At 38.5% G+C, this 21,420-nt stretch overlaps 1 protein-coding gene across 1 annotated transcript in view; it reads left to right on the forward strand.

Moving 5' to 3' along the window:
- The first annotated feature begins 2,283 nt into the window (after positions 1–2,283).
- The window catches only part of vwf (von Willebrand factor), a 58,020-nt gene continuing 38,883 nt past the window's right edge, over positions 2,284–21,420 (forward strand). The window contains exons 1-25 of the mRNA XM_063005246.1: positions 2,284–2,338; positions 3,607–3,695; positions 3,862–4,008; positions 4,634–4,736; positions 5,709–5,917; positions 7,053–7,198; positions 8,045–8,258; positions 8,384–8,506; positions 9,224–9,335; positions 10,065–10,111; positions 10,735–10,871; positions 11,266–11,404; positions 11,505–11,605; positions 12,798–12,993; positions 13,230–13,445; positions 14,185–14,425; positions 14,514–14,608; positions 16,175–16,329; positions 16,418–16,521; positions 17,809–17,947; positions 18,026–18,160; positions 18,246–18,392; positions 19,144–19,284; positions 19,379–19,477; positions 19,825–19,981. Coding sequence (XP_062861316.1) covers positions 3,632–3,695; positions 3,862–4,008; positions 4,634–4,736; positions 5,709–5,917; positions 7,053–7,198; positions 8,045–8,258; positions 8,384–8,506; positions 9,224–9,335; positions 10,065–10,111; positions 10,735–10,871; positions 11,266–11,404; positions 11,505–11,605; positions 12,798–12,993; positions 13,230–13,445; positions 14,185–14,425; positions 14,514–14,608; positions 16,175–16,329; positions 16,418–16,521; positions 17,809–17,947; positions 18,026–18,160; positions 18,246–18,392; positions 19,144–19,284; positions 19,379–19,477; positions 19,825–19,981 — 3,367 coding nt within the window. The 5' untranslated portion in view covers positions 2,284–2,338; positions 3,607–3,631. The remainder of the gene's footprint in view (positions 2,339–3,606; positions 3,696–3,861; positions 4,009–4,633; positions 4,737–5,708; positions 5,918–7,052; positions 7,199–8,044; positions 8,259–8,383; positions 8,507–9,223; positions 9,336–10,064; positions 10,112–10,734; positions 10,872–11,265; positions 11,405–11,504; positions 11,606–12,797; positions 12,994–13,229; positions 13,446–14,184; positions 14,426–14,513; positions 14,609–16,174; positions 16,330–16,417; positions 16,522–17,808; positions 17,948–18,025; positions 18,161–18,245; positions 18,393–19,143; positions 19,285–19,378; positions 19,478–19,824; positions 19,982–21,420) is intronic.

Consider the following 21,420-nt stretch of genomic DNA (forward strand, 5'->3'; position numbering starts at 1 on the left):
ATTGGGTTTAACATTTAGCATCTTGCCATTCAAACCAATGGGATGGGGTGGCACAGCTAGCATGTCAACTAACATTGCCCTTCGTGTACCAAAAACGGTTACATTCGCTGACAAGCCCGAACTTGCAAATAAAAACACTTGTACAAGTTTATACAAATAAAAAATCTATAATAATATATTTACGTTTAAAAGTAACTCCATTCGTTTCGCCGCTCCGTCAGCCATGTTTCTTTTATTTTTCTGTGAGAGAAGAGCTGCCGCACTGAATGCTGGGATTCCCTTGATCACTAAGGGCGCTTCCGATGCTCACTGGTTCTTGAGTCAATATTGAATGTTATTGCATGTTAATGCATTGAAATGTTAAGATGCCTAGCTAGTGACGATATTAAGACATCTAGGATTTCGAACAGCCTCCTTCTCTGGAGCGCGCGTAGGATGACGTAAAATGCTGTCTATGTAGAGAGCTCACTAACTTTTCGAACACACCCATTGTCTCAAAGCAACTTTATAGAATCCAGGACCAACCGACCAAAAACCCCTGTTGAGCAAGCTGAGGGCGACAGCGGCAAGGAAAAACTCCCTTAAAAATACAGGAAGAGGCACTCAGGTGGCGCAGCGGATATTCCTCTAGCACACCAGTGCCGAGATTCTGAACTCCACGGTTCAAAACTCGGCGTTGCCACCGGTCGGCTGGGTGCAATCTGGTGGGCATAATTGGCAGTGCTTACAGCAGATACTAATTGGCCATCTTATCTGCTAGGGCGGGACGACCGGACCTCTGTGGGTAGGATCTTCATACACTGTGTAAGGACCCTGATTAGCGGACGAGACGCCTGTGCAGAATGCAGGGGCAAGAAGACACGTGTCGGAAGAGGCGTGGGCAGCGATGTGCTCTCCTTGGTTGCAATCGGGTATCCCTCAGCAGCGGAAGACAAATTGAGTGCGCTAAATTCGGGAGGAAAATGGGGAGGAAATGCATAAAAAAAAATACAGGAAGAAACCCTGAGCAACCAGACTCAGCACGGAGGATCCTCCTTGGGTGGCCTGGAGAATAATTTGAATAAATAGGATTTACACAAATCATACATACACAAAATTAAATTGAACTAAAAGTTATAACTAGCAAAAAAATAATAATGTAAACAATTGGAGTTCTTCATTATTCAGTCCAGTCTGTGATAAAGTCTGTAGTGAGTTCTTGACATTTTTGGTGCAAACACGCCAGGTCATATCTAGCAGGAGCAGCATTGTTGGCACAGCAGTCTCGACTTGCAGGATTCAACCTCGGGTGGGTAAACAGGTTTCTGTCAAAACCACCTCAAGGGTAACAGAATATGTAGTTAAAATGAAAAAACTAGGGTTAAGAGTGAAGTGTCAGTTTTGCAGAGAGTAGAATGAGTAGCCTAGTGGGTAGAGATTTGGGCCCTGCCATTAAGCCACTGCTGGGCCCTTGAGCAAGGCCCTTAACCCTCTTGTCTCCAGGGGCGCCGTACAATGGCTGACCCTGCACTCTGACCCCAGCGTCCAAACAAGGGATATGCAAAAAAATCCATTATACTGTACATCTGTATATGTATATATGACAAAAAGGCATTCTATTCTATACCTATTGTGTGGTGGGCGTGGCTTATCGCATCCACATAGTGCAGTCTGTTGAAAAGGTGCCGTCAAACATGTATGGAGCAAAGATAGAACATTACATTTTGTTTCAAATTGAGAAAAATGGTGATGGAGAAGCACAAAATGCTGATGAAAGTGATGAAAGCACCTGCTGACTTTTTTGTTAAGGATGTCATGAAGGAATTAAGGTTTGCGGATGTCTCAGAGATTCAGACCCATGTGACAGCAACTCTGAAGGCGATTCTAAAAAAGACTGAACTCAACAATAAGGATGGGTGTTTACATACTTTTGGCCATGCAGTGTAGTTGCTTCGAAGTCAAACCCTAAGTGTGTAGTTTTCTGGGCCTGCTTGCCAGACATTGATTGTGCATGTGTCTGCGTGAGAGAGCATGTTTAGATTGGCTCTACTGTATTCTGCTCTGTCTTATCTGTCTTCACTAGCAGATTAATCCTTTGGTTCCTCTTGTACCCAGACTTCCTGCAATTGTTTTCTGTTAATGAGCACAAGAAAGGAAATCACACCATCCCTCTTACTCTTACTCCCTCTCTTACACTCTGATAATAAATTGCCAGGCTGCCAATTATGTCCCTAAAATTGTGAGAACTGGAGACTGCAGAACAACCAAGGAACGGTGGGCTCTTCACAGGAGTCTTTGGATTAGAACCTAAGTGAGAAGGTGTTTGATGCTCAGGAGTTTGACACTGCATTTTTTGAAGGTATTTCAACGTTTGCGTGTTTTAAAGGTTTTTTGCAGTTGTGTGAGTATTATGTGTGTGCAATACAGAAAACAGGCTTGCAAATATGTTTATTTTTTGTATATCATTGTAGAAAATCATTTTTTGTGCTCACTCATCTCTATTGTTTTTTACAAGGTTGTATTTCTGTTCATTTTTCTATAAAATAGGTTTTTGTTAACATTTATATTAACCTTTTGGCAGATGGTTATATCCAGAAAAACCAAAATGTGCAAAAAAGCTGAGAGTGCAACACCACAAACTACTCAGCATCTACCAGTCATCATTACCTAATAAACTATGGACTTATACTGCTTAGTGTGGTCTCAAAACGTGACTAAAACATCACATCTAGGACCAGTTGTGCAGAAAGCATGAGCAAAATGTATTTCAGAAAACAGTTATACAAAAAATGCAAATAAAATGATCATGAAGACAACAAAGTACAGATAATAAAATAGGCACTTTCATAGGTATTGTTAAAGGAGGTGGATCATTAATGCTTAGCTGATACAGCAGTCTAACATGGTAAGCTACCAGTGCATAGACAGGTGCTAAACATACATAACTGGTCGTATCTGATGGAGGAAAAACTGGATGAGGAATGAACTAATTGCAATTTCTACTATCTTGTTGAGGCATGCACTAGGCTGTGGTCCTCCTTGGACAGATTTTATTCCTGCCATTTGTATTTTGCAGAAATTGACATGTGCATTCTGAAGTGCTTTTCTGGTCACCACAGTTGCAAAGAGTGGTCTAAACTCAAGAGACTGTTATCCCTGTTCCATCATTTTACAGTCTTACCTATATCATAAGTCAGATCAGAGAAATATAGTGTGTATATGCAGTGAAAATGTGCTATCTTGGTATAACTGCATGTCTGTTTTGTTAAATATGGCATTTAATCCATAGACAAAATATTTAACTGTTGGGAAAATTGAATTCATATAAATAACTAAAAAACAAGGAACAGGGGGCTATTTGAATTGGAAGTGAGAAGGTGTTTGATGCTCAGTAGTTTGACACTGCATTTTCTGAAGGTACTTCAATGTTTGAGTGTTTTAAAGGTTTTTTGCACTTGTGTGAGTAAGAGGAGACTTGCAAACAGATTATTAATTATATAACATCTTAAAAAAACACTCTTTGTGGTAATCTGTTTTGTTAAATCTGGCATTTAATCCATAGACAAAATCTTTAATTGTTGGGAAATTTGAATTCATATAAATAACTAAAAACTTACTTTGATTCAGGTCTTCACAGTCCTTTGCTGGTCAGATGGAAAGACGTCCGCTGGGAGGATGGAATGCAGTAACATGGCTTCTCTTCCTACATTTAACAGGCAAGTGTTTCCTGTTTGGATGCCAGTCCAGTGTACCAGCCATTAAACGGTGCATTGTGTAAACATACAATATGCAGACATAGCGAAGACTGGGTTTTGCTGCATGTATGTGTGCATGATAGAAAACAATGTAGAAAGTGTGTATGACTTTGTTCCTTCTATACAGGTTGTGTGTTAGTGGAGGGGATCGGTCGCTGTAGTCTGTTCGGCCAGCAGCATGTGCACACGTTTGATGGAGTGATTTATGACTTTGCTGGGGATTGTAGCTACATGCTGGCTGGAGACTGCAATCGCAGAACATTTTCAATACTGGGTAACAGCACCATCTAACAACATTGACACTTTCCCCATACATTTAAACTAGTGTAAATGACCAAAAGTATGTGGACACCTGTCCCTGAGCTTGTTGGGTGTCCTTTGTCAAAACCATCCACTTTGCACCACAATGTTGGGTCTGTAACTGCGTCTATTATGCTGTAAAGGCTTTATATGACATTTTGGAGTTTGTGTTTGGGTTATTTGTGTCCATTCTGTCAAAAGTGGATTTTTGAGGCACTAATATTGTGTGATGACACTAATATTGTTTTGAAAATGACCAAGATTGCAACCAAAGTTCCAAATTGTTCCAAAGGAGTTAGTCTGGAGTTATATAGTAAGTTCATTAATACCAAACTTTTTGTTTTTTTGGCTTTTTGGACCTCCCTCTTGCTGGAAAAAGAAAAAAGCCTCTTCCAAACTATTGCCATAAAATTAGAGACATATAATCTTTTTATAAAATAAATTTTTTTACACTATGGGTCTTAGTGATTGGGTGTAAATTCCGACCTCAACAGCTAGGACGGGTGTCTATACACTTTTGATATTATAGTGTATGTTATAATCAGGGGTATAAACATGTAAATAAATAGAAAATGTGTGTATCTTTGTTGTGTCTGTAGGTGATTTGTCTCAGGGCAGAAGAAAAGGAGTGACACTTTATCTGGGAGAATTGTTTGAGTTGCATCTGTCTGTAGATGGAATACTAACACAAGGAACAGAAAGGTAGGAATGGAACAGAACTCACTAACTGCTGATTATATAAATATTTGAGATTTTGACAAATACAAAGACATTTGTCAGCATTCATTTAAGTAAATGTAGTATCTAAAACAGGACTTCTGACAAGAAAAAACAAGCCTTTCCCTGTTACACAATTATGCATTGAGTCCACTTACACCTATAAACGATGGGCACAGGGCAGAAATACACTCTGGATAGGGCAGCAATTGACTGCTTATTTGTGTTATATGTTAAAAAGTATTTTTAGTTATTTGATGGTAAAGCTACTGTAAAATACAGCTAAAGTGAAAGCTATCAAGTTAAATTTTGCCCTTATATTCAGTTTTATAGATAGATAAAAAGATTTTTTTTAAAAATCAGATATGACATTATGCAATAATTAAACAAACATTTTGCTTGTATAGCAATCAGATGGAATTTGTAGACTGAAGTGACCTGATTGTTCAATTCATTTAGCAAAATTACAAGACAGGCTTAACTTTTCCCTTATTCATCAAATTTTCATAAAATCATTTACATTTATATTGGATATTTAATTATCTATCTAATTTGTCTATGAAATTTCCTTTAATGTATGCAGTTGTAGATATCAAGCAGATTTCAGTCACCAGTGGAAAGAGAGCATTAGTATTGTAGATGTGATTTTTGTGGCTTCAAAAGTGTCATTTAAGGCAGCAAAATGAAATAATGATTTAAAATAATAATTTAATAGAAAAAAGAAGTTCGAGATGTTTTTGGTTTGCAGCATAATTTATAACTGATGATTAACGATGTACTTTAGGTGTACATAGGCATTATGTTAATTATTTACTTGTGCATTTTTTGAAAAACTGGAGATCATCTGTCCACCTTTGCTCCTCAAGGACTCAAATCCTTCACTAGATTTCATTTGCTGTACTTACAGTATGTGGAATCTAGGTGCACTAATATTTATGATGTGTTTGTGTGTGACAGGCTCCGTTTGCCATATGCCTCTGGCTCAGTGTTTGCTGGTTTTGAGTTGGGCAGTGTGCGCTTGTGGAGTGAGGAGTTTGGCTTCTCTATTCGCATCGATCCCATGCACAACATTCAGCTCACCCTTGGTAAAAACCATGCCAACAACACCTGCGGTCTGTGTGGAAACTACAACTCTGTGCCCGGGGACGACTACACTGCACAAGAAGGTAAATGGTTGTGGGAAATAGGTGGAGACATTTTCTGCAGAGGAGACTAAACAATGGGAAATGACTCTTTAACTTATCAGAACTCTTGAGTGTTTTATGTTTGCTTTTGTTCAGTATCTCTGCCAATGGATTTTACTGCCTCTTAATTTACTGTGTTTTAATGAATTATGAGATGGGAGGTTGTGTTTGTGTGATAGTGTAAGAGATTAAGTGTGTTGCTTGGCACATTTGTATAGTTAAACTAAATGGCCAACTGTATGTGGACTTCTGACCATGAGTTAGTTGGAGATCACATTAATATTTGCTATTATACATACGTAGAAGCAATTTTGATCACATAAGTTAACAAATTTTTGAGGTTAAATAAAAAACATCTAGTTCTCTTGACAAATGTCCATGTGCAGTATTATTCAACCCCCCAGCCGCTCGACCATGGTGATAGTATTCTTCTGGTCATATGCCTCATCTTTCTTGCACCAGATAAACCACTGATCCACATGACCAATTCATTGCTCCATAGAACTCTACTTTCTTCTGGCATATTCTTGTTGATCCTTCCTGTCTGTCCATGAAGTCCTTGATTGTTAAGTGATCTTTTTATAGTTCCCACTGACACATTTGTCTCAGCCTTCACCAGGTCAACTTTTGCAGGTACAATGGGGTTTTTTGCTAAGACCTATTGCCAAAATGTTGGGGTTTCACTTATGGCCAGGCAGGGCTGCTGCACCATAAGTTTGAAACTTCTGGACAACTTCCAGTGTCTCTAGGGATGTTCAACTTGATTCTCTGGGTGGTGTTCATATAACACAACACAGCTAAAGAAAAATAAGATTTGTAATTTAGTTCCCAAAGGCTTGATCATGGTGTAACTCATCTAGGTCATCCAGAATAGCAGTGGGTTTTAAGGTCAGCAATATTATGTAGAGATTGAATAATGGTGACATGGCAATATTTACAAAATATCCTGCTGCTTTACTACATCATTCAGTTTGTTCATTTACTTTATCATTCAACTGGTAAAGACTTTGGAGAAAATACAAATTCGTATTTTCTTTGTGTGGTTGACTATTTCTGATTGCAGCTGTAGCTAAACTGGTATATCAGTAAATTTGTTTGTGTGTTTATATGTGTTTAGGTTTCGTGGCAGAGGATCCGTATGACTTTGCCAACTCTTGGGCTCTTAATGGAGCAGCTGAACTTTGTAAACGTGTAAAGCCACCTTCACAGACCTGTAATACCACAGGAGACTCAGTCAAGGTTAGTCAGCAGAATGCTGTAAATGTGAAATGCTAATAAAAACAGAAGGTAGGGAGCTGTATATGTCTTTTTTATTTGTACTGAATTCAATCAATGCAAAAACACTATATATTATGTATTACCTTTCATTTTAAACATATTTATTTCATATATAATCTAGTCCCGTATTTTATGCCTGCACCATTTTTGCTGTTTGCACTAGGAGCCAGGTCTGGACTGCAAGTGGGCCAGTCTAGCACTCACAATCTCTGTTTATGCAGCCCTGCTCTTGTAAAACAAGTAGATTTTGGCATGTAAAGTTATTTCTTTTAAAGAAGCGGAAATAAGCATGGACATTTATGTTTAAACACCCAAACACACACACACACACACACACACACAATATTCTCCCTCTCATTATAAATCTCACTATCAAAATTCTTGCAACATTGTTTTTGAACTGCTGTATTATTCACTAATGTTTTTTTAAGTGGCTAGCCCTAACCCATTCCTACACACAAATGACTTGGTCTATTCTGGATGTTTCTTTCATGTTATGTTCAAGCAATTTTGAACATTTTACAATGTTTTTAATTTAAAGTTTTGAAATGTGCTGCAGGCATTGAATTGAGATTGAGTGTACATGTAATTAAAAATCAAAACAGGAAAAACAATAATGCAACAAATGCAATCTAAGTTGATGTATGCCTATTTTTGACCCATCAAATTTTGTTTTCAGAAACCATCATTAAAGAAAAGTTGAAGACATCATTAAAATAAGAAGCCTCACAAAACATTCATGTCCTTAAGTGTTTGTCATTTTTTTGAAAGATTCCTTAAGTTGTTTGTGTGTGTGTGTGTGTGTGTGTGTGTGTGTGTGTGTGTGTGTAGCTTATGTCCAAGTGTGAGGTTCTGCGCACCTCTGCGGTGTTCCTACGCTGTGCTAGCCTGGTGGATGCAGATGCGTTCTTGTCAGTGTGTGAGTCGGATGCGTGTCACTGCAAAGATAAAGACGATTGTGTTTGCCAGGCTCTGCTGGAATATGCTCGTACATGTGCTAGCCATGGACTGGTTCTGTCTGGTTGGCATACACACAGCCAGTGCAGTGAGTAACATACATATACAGAGAGTTGCAGAAACACAACAGCCAAACTTGTGGCTACAAAACATAATAAACTGTGTGTGTGTGTGTGTGTGTATATATATATATATATATTTGTGCCTGTTTAGGTCCAAAGTGTCCTATAGGAATGCAGTACAGTGAATGCTCCCCGTCATGTTCCACATCGTGTCAAAGTCTCAACATTCATGAAGTCTGCGAGGACCAGTGTGTGGATGGATGCACCTGTTCAGGTTTGAGACAGAGCCGTATACAGAACTAGCTCTACACTCATCTGACTTTTTAATATTTACATTTGATTGAAATTCTTAGTTTAGTCAGGAAAAACAGACCTGTCATTGTGAGCAGGCCACTTCTCTCTATTCAGACTGTCAGACAGGCTCATCACAATACAGGATGTATATCTATAAGGATGTTATAATGAAAAGAATTAAATCCCCAAAACAACTTTTACTCTTATTTGCAGCACTGTGTAGGGTGACATTCATTTTTAGACCTAAAATGATGGACTAAAGTGTGAGACCTCTCATCAATATAATTCTGCTTAGCATTTTCTTAGACTGAATACAATGTTATCATCACAAATCATAACACCATCATAAGAGGCTGTCACTTTAAAAAAAAAAAAAACTACTTGAATCTCATATGTTTATACTGTTTGTCTCCCTTTTGCTGCAATAACAACTTGCATTTAAACTGAATTGGATCAGATAATTCATGTTATCCTAAATGTATGTATTCCTACGTTTTTCCCGGTGCATTGTATCTACTGTGACCATGAATAGGATAAAGCAGTGGTAAAAGAGATACTAAATGAATTAATTAATGAGTTACCCAAAAATGTGGGACAGTGAGTGAGTAGTAAAAAGGTGAGTGTGTAGTCCTGCGATGGTTTGCCCTGCCCATGGTGTATGTCTGTTACTTTACATGTTTGTGTGTGTGTGTTTCAGTGGGTAAGGTCCTGGATGGAGAACGTTGTGTTGATGTCTCCCAGTGTTCATGTCAGCATACAGGGAAGCGCTACCCTCCTGGTTCCACTATCACACAGGACTGCAACACATGGTTAGTCTGAACACACATACACTGTATAGCAGTGGTTCTTAAATGTTAATTGGTTCTCAGTTTCAATTCTGAATTGAACCTAAGGACACCTTCATGTGCAAACATCAGGTTTAAACTTTCTATTCAAAAATACAGTAGGTTATCAGCAATAATGAAAAAAAACAAATCAGCACATATTTATGACAAATAGAATTTACCTTTTTATTGTTAAGCTGTTTTTGTATTCTTCTGTTTTCTAATCTTGTGTGGAGTTTGCATGTTCTCTCTGTGTTTGTGTGGGTTTCCTCCCACAGTCCAAAGGCATGCAGTCAGGTTAATTTAAGATACAAAATTGCCCCTAGATAAAGTGGTAATACAGACAATGAATGAATGAATAAATGTTTGAATAAATCTGGCTAAAGGAAACAGCAGATCTCTTCACACTCACACATTAAACCATGATGTTGCTGCCTAGTGTTTCATAAGTCTTCATTGGTTTATTTCAACATGATTTCTGGTTCAGAATCAGACCCCCAACATCACGTAACAGACCTAATTTGAAAGTCACTGTACACAACTGAACCCCTTTACTTTAAAGCATAAAATTTGACTCACTGAGGTTCTGAGATTATATACACATGCTGCCACCTAGTGTATGAATAAGCAATGTGGTAATGTATCTGCTTCAGACATTACATCATTAATTTCCTTTTTTTCCACATACACTATATATCCTGTTCTTATTTTCAGTGTGTGTCGTCATGGATCTTGGGAGTGCACCAATGAGGGATGCCCAGGTGAGATTTCACACACTTCCTAATCATAATCTAAGCATGCCATTATACTTAACAGAATAAATCCAAACAGCACATGGATATAAGAATTCTTTGCTCAAGTAAAATACATTTTTGATGGTTTTATGCTGGAAGTAGGGTTGCCAGATGTTCAGGTAATGTTATGGCAGGGTTCAGGATGAAAAGGTAGTTGTAGCATCCAACATGCTGGTACCTGTATGAACACCATCACCCCCAGGTTCTAGAAAGGTCTTTAGTAACCCCTCTCCTATGTCCTACGTCCTGAGGCCTTGCGCATAGTGCAAATTTTGGCCAAAATATTAGGAACGTATTTACATGTAGAATGTAATGATATTACCAACTTTTGAAAGGTATTGACTCCCTAGTCAGAAGTGCAAATGTTAGTGTGTGTGTAGTGTGTAATGTCTATCTATCTATCTATCTATCTATCTATCTATCTATCTATCTATCTATCTATCTATCTATCTATCTATCTATCTATCTACATAGTGTAGCGTGTCGTGTTCTAAAGGTTTAAATGTTATTTCTAGCTCTCCCCTATGCTCTTAATAGAAGCTAATGCACACCCAATCACATACTTGTTTGTTTACTGTTTATGTGTGCAGGAGAGTGTGTGGTATCAGGACAGTCACACTTCAAGACATTTGATGACAAGTTCTTTACCTTCAGTGGCCTCTGTCAGTATCTGCTGGCTAAAGACTGTCACTCCAACTGGTTCTCTGCTGTCATAGAAACTATGCAGGTATGTCTAACCCTTGTGTGAGTAAAACAGAGCAATTTTATAATATTTTGGAACACAATGACTCATCAGACTTGATTGGGTGAAAAAGGGGAATTAATAAAATGCAAAGTTGTTTATGAGCAATGATAGGTCAGACTGTGTGAGCAAATAGCCCTACAGTTAAGAATAACAATTTCTTATGCATGATTGCAAAACAATTTGGGATTTTACCATCTACAGTCCATAATATTATTGAAGAATTCATAGAATCCTTAAAAATAGCTGTGCATAAAGGGCAAAGACGAGAACCTTACATCCAACAGAGGGCTCTACAAATGGCATTTATTTACTTATTTACTTTACTCAAACTTCTTTTCAAGTGGACTTTGATTATTTTTGTCTGTGTTTATACCAGTGTGCAGATGACCAGGATGCTGTGTGTACACGTTCTGTCACCCTGAAATTTCATGACCTGTCCAATCAGACAATAAGGCTGAAACATGGAGGTGTGGTCTCTGTGGACGGCCTGGACATTCAAACACCGTTAATCAATGGTGTGTTAATCCATACTGTTCCATGAGCAGAACTTATTCCTGCTTATGCTTGTACCCAGCTAACAGTGATGTGTGAATGTGTGTGAATGTATGTGTGTAGGAGCGCTGCGTATCCAGAGCACTGTCTTGTCATCAGTAAGATTGAATTATGGAGATAATCTCCAGCTGGACTGGGATGGTCATGGACGTGTACGACTCAGGGTAAGTGAGTGTGAATAAAAAAAACAGTGTCCACAGTCTTACATTTATTTTGACTTTTTTTTCATTGCAGACAGTATGACCCCAAGATAATTCATGTTCTGTCTGGTCAACTTCATTTCATTTATTAATACACATTCATTCTTGCATTTCAGGCCGGCAACACATTCCAAAATAACTGTGATGGGGACAATTTAGGGCTAGTAATGAGGTACAAAAAATGTCAGTGCCCAGGTGGCGCAGCGTGATATTCCGCTAGCACACCAGCGCCGAGATTCTGAACTCCTCGGTTTGAAACTCGGCGTTGCCACCGGTCGGCTGAGCGCCGTCTAGCGGGCATAATTGGCAGTGCCTACAGCAGACACGTTTCTGCTAGGGCGGAATGACCGGACTATGTGGGTGGGGTCTTCAAATGCTGTGTAAGGACCCTGATCGACAGATAGAGAGGCGCCTGTGCAAAATACATAGGTGAAAAAAGGTTTCGCTAAGGGCTGCACGCAAGTCGAAGGAGGCATGAGCAGCAGTGTACCCACCTCGACTGCAATCAGGGATCCCCCAGCAGCAGAAGACAAATTGACTACGCTAAATTAAATTAATGCATAAATAAATAGAAAAAAATGAAGTGATTTCAAACAGGGTCTGTCATTATATGGGCTTGTGTCAGTGTCCTGTCAGTGGCAATTTAAACTTCTGTGATGGCAGCATTAATTAATGTCCGTAGACGTCCACACATGACAATGAGAAACTACTTGCTGCACACATTATAAAGGCATGGCTGTGGAAGAATGGAGTACGGGTACAGGGCTGGCCTGCCTGCAGCCCTGACCTGTCCACAATATACTGTAGAATGTGTGGAGAATTTCAGAACAAAAAATGTTGTCAACCACAACGCCATAGTGCTGTGGTTTGGTATCTTCAGTGCCTAAACATCTTTTAAGTGTGGTGAAAAAGAATGGCAACATTACAAAGTGGTATATTCTTTACTGTCCCAACTTTTTTTGGAATGTGTTGTAGGCCTGAATACAGAAATGGATGTTTATTAATAAATAAAATGACTGCAGTAAAACTAAAAGTCAAAATAAATGTAAGAATTTATTAATGTAACAGAATGTATTCTGTTTTCTGATTTGTACATATAATTTTAAATTTTAAATGCATAGACATTTGTTGTGTGTGTTTGTGTGTATGTACATAGCTTAGTCCAGTGTATGCAGGGAAAACATGTGGCCTGTGTGGAAACTATAACCGTAACCAAGGTGATGACTTTCTAATCGCGGGCGGCCTGGTAGAGACACAAGTTGAAGGTTTTGGAAATGCCTGGAAGATGAACGCGGAGTGTGACAACATCCAAAAGCAACCCACTGATCCATGCAGCTTAAATCCAAAGAGAGGTACACACACACACACACACATGAACATGTAAGAGTGGGTGAATGGGCATGTTAGCCTGTAATAGACTGATGCCCTATCCAAAATTGTGTTCATGCCCTGTCCTCAGTGTTTTTTCTTTTCCTGGTTACATTTGTGAGCCATTGCACATTTTCATACAAGCATTTGCAGACACATATACACACACACACACACACAGTTTGATTTAAAATTGTGTTTGTCTCTGTGTAATGTACAGTAAACTTTGCAGAAGAGGAATGTGCAGTGATGCTATCGGTGAAATTCGAACCATGCCATCACAAGGTGAGCCCTGGTCCATACCTGAAGAATTGCCGCTATGACGTGTGCTCCTGTGCAGATGGCCACGCTTGTCTATGTGCAGCTGTGAGCAGCTACGCAGCCGCATGCTCAGCGCAGGGAGTGCTGATCGACTGGAGGAGACAGGGATACTGCGGTAACACACTTTGATTGTTCTTTGCCTTTAACATTAATGACAACTTGCCAACATTTTTGTTAACACAGACTTAAAAGTTCTGTGTTGTTTATAATGATCTTTATTAAATGTTGACTGAAATTTGCTTGAACCAACAATTACTAAAAAACTGTCGCGAAAAGTCAAAAATCATGTGCGTCACTTAACATAGCCAATTAGTCTTCCGCTGTTGGAGACCCTGATCACATTCAAGGAGGGTATATTTGCCTGACACATGCTCCCTCCGACACATGTGCAGTCCACCGACGCCGTCTTATTAACCCATACCTTGGTGGATTTGTGTGTAAGGCCAGTCTCTAGCATGGGGAGTCGCACGCTGATTTTAGCGTTTAGTACTTTTACACAGCCGCCTCGGGCTACTAACCAGGGTCCTTACACAGTGCCAAAGACCCAACTTTCTTTTTAGTCCGGTCTTTTCCCACCCAGCAGACTAGTGGCCAACTTTTGTCTGCTGCAGTTGAGGGCAAATCAAGAGGCAGAGGCGGAGACACAGGGAAGAGTGGAACATCAACAGTAAACAAAAGTCCATGTGCTCTAAGAGCCGGGCAAGGCTGGGGCTGTAACTGGGAAGGGCCTTTATGTTCCAGCATAACTATACACAAGAGTGTGTACACAGAACTATAATTAGTAAAATATATTAGATTATTTAGCCATGTTTTATAAAAAGTTACTTGTTTTTTACATGTGTGTGTACAAACAGAACTGGCCTGTCCAGGTGACCAGGTGTACGATGCGTGTGGAAGTGCATGTAACCAGACGTGTCGTTCACTGTCTATGCCGGACATTAAGTGTGACAGTGTTTGTGAGGAGGGTTGTTTCTGTCCTCGTGGGCTTTATCTCAGCGATACAGGACTCTGTGTAGCACCAGACCACTGCACGTGTCACTATGATGGAGAAATCTACCAGCCCAATGACATGTTCGCTGATCACCACTCAATCTGGTCAGTCAGAAATACACCTACATTCTGTTAATGTTTTCTGCTTATTTACTTTTATTATGTGTTCAAATATAAAATGTGTTTTTTATAGTTATTGTGAGAATGGCTCCATGCGCTGCAGTTCCAGTGATCTCTCACCGTCTGTGCTATCAGACCTCTTTTTTGATGAACCTGCACCTTCAAGAGGTAAAAACATCTGTGTTTCCTCTGTGTTTGGAACTTCACTGTAAAAATCAAATCGAATTTTGAGGGGAAAACAACATCTTACTTTAATTTAATTAAAAAGGAAATTATTTTCAACCATCTTATGTATGGACATAATTATTTTAAAAAGTATGTATGAATTACATTTGTTGGGCAATGCAGCCTGTTTTAATATAATGTATATTATAATATTATAATAAATACTATAATGTACTTTAAGCACATCTGGATTCATCTAGAGACCAAGTACATAAATACTGTACTTTTTAAAAAAAAATGAAACAACCAGTAAAAACAAAACTACACAAAATAAAAAAATTACACTTTATAATAAAACATTAGAATCAAGCACTTAACTAAAGTACTGTAGCTCAGAGTCATATAATAAAAGAAAATGAATAAACTAGCAAAATATAAAACAACCAGTAAAAACAGGCAAAATAACTACAAAAAATACTAATTTTTAATTTACACTTCATTAAAACAGGAATCAAGCATTTGTAATAAAGTACTGTAGCTCAGAGTCATACACCGATCAGGCATAACATTATGACCACCTTCCTACTATTGTGTTGTCCTCCTTTTGCTGCCAAAACAGCCCTGACCCGTTGAGGCATGGACTCTGTCGGGCCACACGGGCCAGCCTTCGCTCCCCATGTACATCAATGAGCCTTGGCTGCCCATGACGCCGGTTTACCAGTGTTCCTTCCTTGGACCAATTTTGATAGATACTGACCACTGCAGACCGGGAACACCCCACAAGAGCTGTAGTTTTGGAGATGCTCTAACCTAGCCATCACAATTTGGCCCTTGTCAAACTCTCTTAAATCATTACGCTTGCCCATTTTTCCTGATTCTAACACATCAACTTTGAGGATAAAATGTTCACTTGCTGCCTAATATATCCCACCCACTAACAGGTGTCGTGATGAAGAGATAATCAGTGTTGTTCACTTTACCTCTCAGTGCTCATAATGTTATGCCTGGTTGATGTATATTAAAATAAAATAAATTAACTAGCAAAATATCAAAATAAATGTAAGTCCATAGTAAAAAAAACAGAAAATCAGCGACTGAATTATCTGAATTATCAAGTGTAAGCTTTGTAAGCTTTGTTTGAATTTGTATTGCCCTAGGCGTATGCCAGTCTTGTGCCCAGTGCTTACTGGCTGGCTCTTAACTACCGTGACCATGATAATGAGGTTACTAAGGATGAATGAATAAATTGTAAACTAATGAAGTGCATGTTACATCATGTGAAATATACCATTTTGGCCTGACAAAATTATTAAACTTTTATTAAGATTTATATCTTTTTATCTAAAGCCACTTACAGTTATGACTAAATACAATATTAGGTATTGAGGGTTAAGGACTTCGCTCACAGGCCCAACAGAGGCAAACTGGCAGTGGTGGAGCTTGAACCAGCAACCTACTGATTACTAGTCCAGTACCCTAACTACTGAGCTAGAACATTTATATAAAATGTATTGTTTTGTATTTGAATATGATCACATTTTTAGCATAAGTGTATTTGTCTGGTTGCAGATCGGCGATCTCTGTCCTGCCCGACCCCACTGCAGCATCTACAGTGTGAGAGTACGAGAGACGTGGGAATCGAATGTGCTAAAACATGCCAGAACTTGGACTTTGAATGTGTGAGCCAGGGCTGCATCTCTGGCTGTGTGTGCCCTCCTGGGACGGTATGTATGTCTCTTTGTGTAATCTTTAAATTGTTCAATACTTTTAATTAACATATTTTCATTGAAGGTTCAATGATTCTGTTTGCAGGTTCGTCATAAAAAAGAATGCATTCCTCCGAACCAGTGTCCATGTTTCCATAACAACCAGCCCTATTTTCCTGGACAGAGTATCAATATAGACTGCAACACCTGGTAATACATCTGTATGAAAAATTCAGTGGACGGTGGGGATGGGATGTGCTCTAAGCCCAAGCCCAAGATCAAAAATTTTGCAAGGTCATGCATTAATGCCGGACGAGAGGACATGGCATGACAATTACTATTGTACTTTTTGATGTCAGGGCTCTGTACAGGCTACAGGATTTCTTCTATTTCTGCATAGTTGTTACACCTAATTACATAATCAATGAAATTTCTTTAAACATTTTGAAAAAATACTTTGACACCCAAACTTGTTCTTATTATTTCTGTAGCAAATAGTAAAGGAGATTAAAAGCCTCTAGTCTACACTTAGTGTTAGCTAGGGATCTGACTCAGATACAGATAATGATTTGGACATTTATTACTGTGTGATTAATTTAGCAATCTATTCAGACACTACATGAATTGCCATGCCATTCTGCAACAAAATGACTGAATATCAGATTTTGCCAGTCTTGAACTTTAAGCTTATCCAAACAAAGCAACATGACTTGCTGAAACAAGATCTTTTTGGATTCATTGATTTTTTAAAATAATTTTATGGTCTGTAGATGTTGTTGCATTTTCAAAGATTGTGTCTGAGCTAATTACTATGTTGTTTTTTGCAAAATGGTGAACCCTCAACCAAACCAGTTATGTTGCTAGCACAAGTAAACACACAATACTAGGGTAAAAGCACCCAGGAAGGCGCAGTGCTTCCAGACGACTCTTTAAGACGACTCATAAAACATGCCATTTTTTTTGTCATGGTGGTCTGATTTATTGGGCAGAATGTAGGAAACACCCAGGATGGGTTACCAGTCCATTACAGAGCACACACACACATACTTACACATATGGCAATTTTAGTAATTCAATTTGACCTGACCTCCATTTGTAATTGTGGGAGGTAACCAGAGCACCTGGAGAAAACCTATGTGAACACAGGGAGAACATGCAAACTCTAAACAGAAAATACCGTGGCCACTTGGCCAGGGAATCAAACCCAGGCTCTTTGTGCTGTGAGGTAACAGCACTACCCACTGCCCCACAGTGGGCAGTTACATGAAAACAGCAAGAGACAATGAAAAAAGCTTAGAAACACATACACTTCTTTTCTTTGCATTTGTATATTGGTACCTGTTGACATAAGTTTCTTATGGGTGGTCAGTTTTTAACCCCACATACCAAAAGCACACTAGTAGTACAATAAATCTCCCTATGTAGTAAATTTTTAGGCTGTAGAGCTTATAATTATCTATAAAGTGCATTAATCTTACTTCTTTATGACTCCGACAGTGTGTGTGCTGGACGGCAGTGGAACTGTACTCAACGAGTGTGTGATGGTGTGTGCCGTACAGTAGGAGAGTCACACTACATCAGTTTTGATGGACTAAAATTCTCCTTTCCAGGACCCTGTCAGTACATTCTTGCTCAGGTTAGTCAAACACATCACCTCTGTTTGAACCTTTGTTTTTATATTTCACTTAATTTTTTTCGTATTATCTGTCTGTAGGATTACTGTAATGGTTTGGATGGTACATTTCGGGTGCTGGTGGAGAACTCTGCCTGTGGGGTGGTAGGACATCGCTGCAGGAAAAGCATCAGTGTGTTTTACATGGGAGGACTGATCACCATGGAGCATGAAGAGGTCACAGTGAAAACATTTAAATGCTAAACTTATGGTTATCTATCTTAGAAATATTCTGTTCAAATTCCTTTTACATTCTGTACAGGTGAAGATGAGGAGGCCTGTGATGAAGGAAACTGATGTTGAGATTGTGCGCTCTGGACTCTATTACATTGTTCTTCTAGGAAAACACATCTCTCTCACCTGGGACAGGGGCACTCGCATTATACTTCAGATCAACGGCCAATACAAGGTAGGCAGTGGTCTTCAATAATGGGTGTAAAAGCTTAGAGTAATGTTTGGGTGGTTTTGCCCTTTTCTTGGGGCCATTTTTTCAATATGTATCCCACCAGGTGGTTTTTAGAAATAAAATAAACCCAAAACAAGTTTTAGATTACAGGTATAAATCTCAATGGTTTCAGCTTGTTGACTTACAACCTGTACAAATGTTATGTTGCTAGCACACATAAACATACAATAATAGGGTAAAAGCACCCAGGAAGGCACAGTGGTCTATTATTCTAGCCCATGATTTGAACCTGGGAATTCTAGATTCGAACCTGTGTGTTTACATTTCAACTCTGTGTGATTTAAACATACTAGTAGAAATAATAAAAATCCTGATTTGGGATTTGCTCCTAAACTCTGGAACTCTCTGCCTTAATCCTGTGAGATTACTCTTCTATCTTTTCTTTTAAATCCCTACTGAAGATTTTTCTTTTCAAACAGTATTTTTGTTCCTCTTCTCCCGTAAAGCGACCTCGAGACTGTGAAAGGCGCTATATAAATAAATCTTTTTATTATTATTATTCTAAAATTAATTAATTACAAAATGGTTGGGGAAAATACTTTAAGTTTATATTGTATAGTATCTCCCCTAAATGTTTGTAGTTTTTGGCCACAGTAAAAAAGAGTAAGAAATTAAAAAAATATTATTTTAATCACTACATCTAGATTGAAAAAACTTTCTTTGATTAAGGTCAGTATGTGTATTTGTATTTCAGGGCAGAGTCTGTGGTTTGTGTGGTAACTTTGATGGCAGTCAAAATAACGACCTATTGAGCAGCAACAATCAAATGGAGGTGGATCCTGTAGATTTTGGAAACTCCTGGAAGGTCCGACCCAGCTGTGCTGATGCTGTTCAGGTGCTCATTGGCTTCAACATCTGAATTCTATTTAGAGTATTTCATATATATGTTTCTTTAATAAATGTAACTGCTAATATTTGAGTGTGTACAGGTGGCACCTCCATGCAATAGTGACATAGTAAAGCTGGTCACCGTGGAACAGTCATGTCGTGTCCTCAGCAGCCCTCTCTTCAAGAAGTGTAACAGAGTGGTCAGTAACACCCAGTTTTCTTGATCAGAAAACATCTTGATTTCATAACAATACTGATGCAACCTTTAACGTTTAAGCTTAGTCTACTTTCTGAATACATACTATAGGTGTATCTAACCAGAAACCATTTAGGACTTTAGCCAAAAGAATTAAAACTCTAACAGATGCTAAAGGTGGGCATACTAATAGCCAATTTCATAATTACATTTAAATAAATCAGAAAATTGGTATTGTATTTGTGTAACTCACATCTATAAACATCTTTCCTAAATAATTTGATATTGTTCACAAAAATAACCCAAACAGAACATGTTGACCAAGTGTAATTCTCTTGTCCTGTGTCTCAGGTGGACCCGGAGCCGTACTGGGAAATCTGCACTCATGACACATGTTCATGTTCGTCTGTTGGAGACTGCTCTTGCTTCTGTGATGCCATTGCTGCTTATGCCCATGAGTGTGCCCAGCACGGAGTGTTTATAGAGTGGAGGTCCAATGATCTGTGCCGTGAGTTCATCTCACAACAGTAACATCTACAGATGAAGAAAATACACAATTGAAAATGGAATGTGTATAAGATAAGATAAGATAAAATAAGATAAGATAAGTTAAGACTTTATTGATCCCCTTAGGGAAATTAACTTGTTACAGTAGTATGAAGACAGGAAAAACAGAAAGAAATACATATAATATAAAAGAAATACAATAAAAAATATTGCACACCTAGTGTGTAGTTACGGTATTTACTCAAAAAAAATAATATATATATATATATATATATATATATATATATATATATTATATATTATATATATATATATATATATATATATATATATATATATATATATATATATATATATATATATATATATATATATATTATATATACAATATATTATGTAAAAAATAATATATATATATACAGCGGGGGAAATAAGTATTGAACACATCAACATTTTTATACATATAATATAAAAGAAATACAATAAAAAATATTGCACACCTAGTGTGTAGTTATTTACTCTAAAAAAATAATATATATATACAGTGTATCACAAAAGTGAGTACACCCCTCACATTTCTGCAAATATTTTATTATATCTTTTCATGGGACAACACTATAGAAATAAAACTTGGATATAACTTAGAGTAGTCAGTGTACAACTTGTATAGCAGTGTAGATTTACTGTCTTCTGAAAATAACTCAACACACAGCCATTAATGTCTAAATGGCTGGCAACATAAGTGAGTACACCCCACAGTGAACATGTCCAAATTGTGCCCAAAGTGTCAATATTTTGTGTGACCACCATTATTATCCAGCACTGCCTTAACCCTCCTGGGCATGGAATTCACCAGAGCTGCACAGGTTGCTACTGGAATCCTCTTCCACTCCTCCATGATGACATCACGGAGCTGGTGGATGTTAGACACCTTGAACTCCTCCACCTTCCACTTGAGGATGCGCCACAGGTGCTCAATTGGGTTTAGTCCATCACCTTTACCTTCAGCTTCCTCAGCAAGGCAGTTGTCATCTTGGAGGTTGTGTTTGGGGTCGTTATCCTGTTGGAAAACTGCCATGAGGCCCAGTTTTCGAAGGGAGGGGATCATGCTCTGTTTCAGAATGTCACAGTACATGTTGGAATTCATGTTTCCCTCAATGAACCGCAGCTCCCCAGTGCCAGCAACACTCATGCAGCCCAAGACCATGATGCTACCACCACCATGCTTGACTGTAGGCAAGATACAGTTGTCTTGGTACTTCTCACCAGGGCGCCGCCACACATGCTGGACACCATCTGAGCCAAACAAGTTTATCTTGGTCTCGTCAGACCACAGGGCATTCCAGTAATCCATGTTCTTGGACTGCTTGTCTTCAGCAAACTGTTTGCTGGCTTTCTTGTGCGTCAGCTTCCTTCTGGGATGACGACCATGCAGACCGA

Source organism: Trichomycterus rosablanca, chromosome 11, assembly GCF_030014385.1.
Source record: "Trichomycterus rosablanca isolate fTriRos1 chromosome 11, fTriRos1.hap1, whole genome shotgun sequence".
NCBI lineage: Eukaryota > Metazoa > Chordata > Actinopteri > Siluriformes > Trichomycteridae > Trichomycterus > Trichomycterus rosablanca.